At 48.9% G+C, this 5,178-nt stretch overlaps 1 protein-coding gene across 1 annotated transcript in view; it reads right to left on the bottom strand.

The window, feature by feature from the left end:
• numb (NUMB endocytic adaptor protein) overlaps positions 1–396 on the bottom strand; it is a 37,638-nt gene extending 37,242 nt beyond the window's left edge. Inside the window, exon 1 of the mRNA XM_084310252.1 lies at positions 326–396. Within this exon, the coding sequence (XP_084166378.1) occupies positions 326–364 (39 nt within the window). The 5' untranslated portion in view covers positions 365–396. The remainder of the gene's footprint in view (positions 1–325) is intronic.
• Positions 397–5,178: the final 4,782 nt, after the last annotated feature.

A 5,178-nucleotide genomic window follows, 5' to 3' on the forward strand; every position in this document is an offset into this window, starting at 1 on the left:
CAAAGTGTGCGCAGAGAGAGAGAGAGAGGAAACCACTGTGCCGAAACACAATGACACACGAGATAGTTCGCTTGATAAACTGCCCCTATGTATGGTGGATGTGTGTGTGTTCTGTTAAAGATTGTCTCTTAACAGATGAGGGGGGGGGGGGGAGAAAGGATAGAGGTAACAAAGTCGGTAGGAGGGGACAATGAAGAGATCCTAGAAGAGATGGATGGAGGGAGGGGAGGAAGAGGGGAGGAAGAGGGGGCTTGGCAGGAGGCCAGTGTCGCAGAGGCTTCCTGAGAGGAGCGAGAGAGCCTGGTGTCTAAAGCGCGGGGCCTACCGTCTTCAGACGCTTCACCGCGTCCTCGCAGATGTGCATCCCTCTGGACTCCTCCACCTCCACGTGACCCAGGTACTGGGGGGGAGAGAGAGAGAGAGAGAGAGAGAGAGAGAGAGAGAGAGAGAGAGATATTAACCTGTTTTGTCATTACTTTCTGAAAATATTATTAAGACTTTTTCTCCCCATTGTGAATAAAGCTTAGTGAATAGAACTGAACTGAGAGAGGCGGAGACACGAGACAGAAAGACACAACAGAGAGACAGAAAGACACAACAGAGAGACAGAAAGACACAACAGAGAGACTGAAAGACACAACAGAGAGACTGAAAGACACAACAGAGAGACAGAAAGACACAACAGAGACAGAAAGACACAACAGAGAGACAGAAAGACACAACAGAGAGACAGAAATACCCAACAGAGAGACTGAAAGACACAACAGAGAGACAGAAAGACCCAACAGAGAGACTGAAAGACACAACAGAGAGACAGAAAGACACAACAGAGAGACAGAAAGACACAACAGAGAGACAGAAAGACACAACAGAGACAGAAAGACACAACAGAGAGACAGAAAGACACAACAGAGAGACTGAAAGACACAAAAGAGACCGAAAGGAAGTTTAAAGAACATATTCCAGACATGTGAGTGAGTGAGTGAGTGAGTGAGTCAGAGTGAGTCTGAGTGAGTGAGTGAGTGAGTGAGTGAGTGAGTGTGTGAGTGAGTGAGTGAGTGAGTGAGTGAGTGAGTGAGTGAGTGAGCGAGCAACACATACGTTTATTTATGGCGGCCCGCCCACAATATCAAAAACAGGCCCACCACAAATAACCAGAGAACCTGTGGCCGTGAACAGAGAGAATGAGTGGGACTCAGCGAACGAGAGAGTGGGCGAAAACCGACGAGAGCGAGTGAATGGAGCGAGAGAGAGAGAGAGAGTGGGCGCTCGAGTACGTGATATAGAGAACGTTCCGGAGCGGCCACAGTAGCCGGTGACTTAATAACTGCCCTTTCCTGTCTCCGAGAGGTCAGTGAGCTGCTGCGGCCCTCAAGGCCTTTCGGGAGTGAATCGACGGAAAAGGCCCCCCCCCCCCCCCCCCCCCTACGAACCCCTTATCCCCCGCCCCCCTCCGCCCTACAGGACCCGGAGAGGTGACACACCCTCCCCGAATGTGTGTCACTCCCGGAGTCACGCCCCTGACCTCAGCGCTTGGGAGGGGAGGGGAGCGGACGGCCATTGTGTGTGTGTGTGTGTGTGTGTGTGCGGGGCCGCCCGGGGAGGAAGTCCTTACCCTTTCCTCGCTAGAATAGCCAGCGCTACCGTCGCTGACCCCCGCCCCGACCCCCCTGTGGCCCCCCCCCCCCCGGCCCCCCCGTGTGCTATTCTGAAGGAATGACGTCGTCATCATTCTGAGTCACACAGCTCGGCCTGGTTGTACAAACACACACACGCCGGAGGGGCTTGTAGAATAATACTTCAATATTGATGCAGAGAGACAGCTGTGGGCGGCAGGTATGAACTTTAAACTCTGTTGCCTCTAGTCAATTTATACCTAACTACTGCTTTCACCGTCTACAACCGCCCTACACTGTAACCATAACTACCTACCTCATACTATAATCTACCCGTATACTCTGTATGAGCGCATGTACAATAGTGCTGTATATACTAGATATATATACATTTACCGCCTATATATATATATCGATATGTCAGCATATGCATATTCCTGCATAGAATTCTTCTATATACCTACTATACACCTGCATTATATAGTTATATGATAGCGCGTACAATAATGCTATATATACCGCGTGTGTATATATACAGTACCGGTCAAAAGTTTGGACACACCTTCTCATTCAGTTCGATGAGAAAGTGTGTCCAAAGTAAACCTTTGACTGGCACTGTATATTTATTCTTACTGTATATATATATAAATATCCACATCTGTCTGTACATACCTGCATATAATCCTTTTTACATACAGTATCTGTGGAGATACTATATCTGTACATATCGTTTAATCACCTGTACATTGTATATCACTATTGCACTTTAGTGCTACATTTAAACTCTGGTCGAACCCTTCTTTTCGCTGTACTTTACTGTATAATGATGACGATACATTTGAATCTAATCTAATAGAGCAGAAGGGCTAATGGGGATTGGACAGCTACAGTAGCTACTAGCAGATTGTGGCCAGTGTGGAATGAGTGATGACCACATGGAGGGGGGGGGGGGGGGGGGGGGGGGCCTCCTCCGCTCGCCGTCCTCTCCCTCCGAACTCACTGGCAACGGATGGCATTTTAACCGTCTGAGAGGCTGAGTCGGTGGGCGTTTGACACGTCGCTCGCTGCTCAGAATCACACAGGCTGAATAGATTGGGCTCATCTCCAGTTGTAAAATATATATATATATATATTTTTTTTTTGTATGAAAATCCCATGAATCTAATTCCACAGGCATTTTAAGAATGAATTCCGGGATGGCGGCTAAGTGGCGCAGTGGGCAAGGCGCTCGCCAGTCGCCACTAACGCAGGAGATGCTGGGTTCGAGCCCAGCTCTCTGCGTTGCTTGTTCCGGCTTGGCTGGTCGTTCATACTAATACAATTGGCAGTGTTAGGGGGTGGGGAAAGCCGGTGGGTGGGGATCGGACGTTGTGGACAGCGACTCCTACAGGTCGGTTGGTGCGCCTGTACAGCAGAATCAGGAAGTATCGGGGGCAGCGTGAGCCTCCCACGCGTTACTCCTCGCCGCTGAGAGATCGCTCTGTGCAGGTGAAAAGATGCGACGGCTGCCTCCTCGTGTACCGGAGGGGACACGTGATGCAAGGCTTGGTCCACATTGCAGCCGACCAGTGGGAGGCATGGTCTAGCAACGTTCGAGACAGGGGAGGGAAGAATTGGATAATACGAAATTGGGATGGGAGAAAAATAGAACAATGGGGAGAAAAAGTAGATACAAAAAAAAATAATGAATTCCGGGGTATGTTTAACCCTTTCACTACCACCAGGGGTGCGTTGCTCATGGGACGAGGTTGCACGCCGTGCAACCCGGCTATGTGAGCAGAAGCACGCGCACGCACACAGGAATGCGCTGCACTCGACTGATGCGCCAACTCGCCAAGTACCCACCTGGCTACTTTGCATAACAATAGCGCAGGTCGTCAGGTGTGTTCAAATACGTTTCCCGATACATTCACACAAACCTTTTGAATGAAATGATGTTACATTCCTTCATAGAGGCAATTAGGCACTGTCTTTAGTCTGTGCGTATGCGAGGGAACATCTATGCGCATGCGCGGGAGCGTGCGTGCACGTGGCGTTATTAAAACACTGTGCAACCAGCTTTGAAATCAGCAACGCACCCCTGACTACCACACTACAGAAGGTTAACCTTTCACTACCACACTACAGACGGCAGTGTGGTAGTGAAAGGGTTAACCTTCTGTAGTGTGTTAGTGAAAGGGTTATCCCTTTGTCATGTTGACAGTGAAAGGGGTTAACCTAGGGATGCCCCGATCGATCGGCCAGCGATCGGTATCGGCCGATATTCAGTATAAATATGAGATCGGTGAATTCCGATAATGCTTTATTTTCGCCGATCGTGAAAACCGATCGAAAAACATGATCCAATTCTCAGCGGAGTTCTCACTCGCTGACTTCTCTCTCAGGCACACAGTTGCTGCTGCAGCGAGAAGCATGCAGCTGCAGAGCCGCAGACCGGCGCTCTCAGGACTGGCACTCTGAGGGCCCTGCTGTGAGGCGTGATTTTCTCTGATTGGCTAGCCCGCGTACAGCAAAGACCGAACTCTAACCATAACTCTAAGCATAACCCACTTTGAAAGAGGGCCAAAGCATAACCACTTCGAAGTAGTTTGTACAGTCCTCTGGCCTGTTTGTAGCGCACAGTGCAATACTCCAATTCAGCATTGGGTGGGTGGCGCCGGCCCCGAGAGCGCCGCTCATGCTCGCCGGTCCTGAGAGCGCCGGTCCTGAGAGCGCGCTCTGCGGCTCTGCAGCTATATACTATTGGCTGCTTCTGCAGCGCACTGCCCCTCCCCCTCCTCCTCCCCCTCCCATGTCTCCGGCAATAGTCTACTCTAGTGCATGCGACCTCTGTGAGCTAACGTTAGCTACCTAGCTAACGTTACTGTTTAAACAAAAATGACCCAGTCAAACTATTCACTTTAGTTTAATACATGAGGCATTGTCTAACGTTATCTAGCTGGCTAGCTACTGATAGCTCCTGATATCAACAAATGCTCCAGCAATAGTCGAGTGCATGATACCTCCGTTAGCTAGGTAGCTAACGTTAGCTCACGTTAGCTCACTGTTTAAACGAAATGACCCAGTAAACTAAATAGTTCACTTTAGTTTAATACATGAGGCGTTGTCTTAACGTTATCTAGCCAGCTAGCAGTAGCTACAGATAGCTCCTGATATCAATGTCTTATAACATAATTGACATTCGTTTTTGCAGCTTGTTTGGCTAATAGCTATCATGCTTCATAACTGAACAGTCAAGTTGAACTATCGCTCTGACTGGGGACGCTGAGGGCATGTGATTTGACCAAAGCAGAGTATACACACAGACAGTGGAGCTGTTTGCAGATAGCGAGCATTTTGACTTGTTGCGTGGTGGCGATGTCTCGCAGATAATACAACTACAAGTATAATTATATAATATATATATATAAAAATTTAAATAAATTATAAAACCAAAAACGATTCGGTATCGGCAGTGTATCGGCGATATGGCTCATAGACGATCGTATCGGTGGCAAAAAACGTGATCGGGGCATCCCAACCTTCTGTATTATCGCAGTGAAAGGGTTAACCCTTTGGTAGT

The sequence above is a fragment of the Notolepis coatsorum genome (assembly GCF_963971535.1).
Source record: "Notolepis coatsorum genome assembly, chromosome: 3".
Taxonomy (NCBI): domain Eukaryota; kingdom Metazoa; phylum Chordata; class Actinopteri; order Aulopiformes; family Paralepididae; genus Notolepis; species Notolepis coatsorum.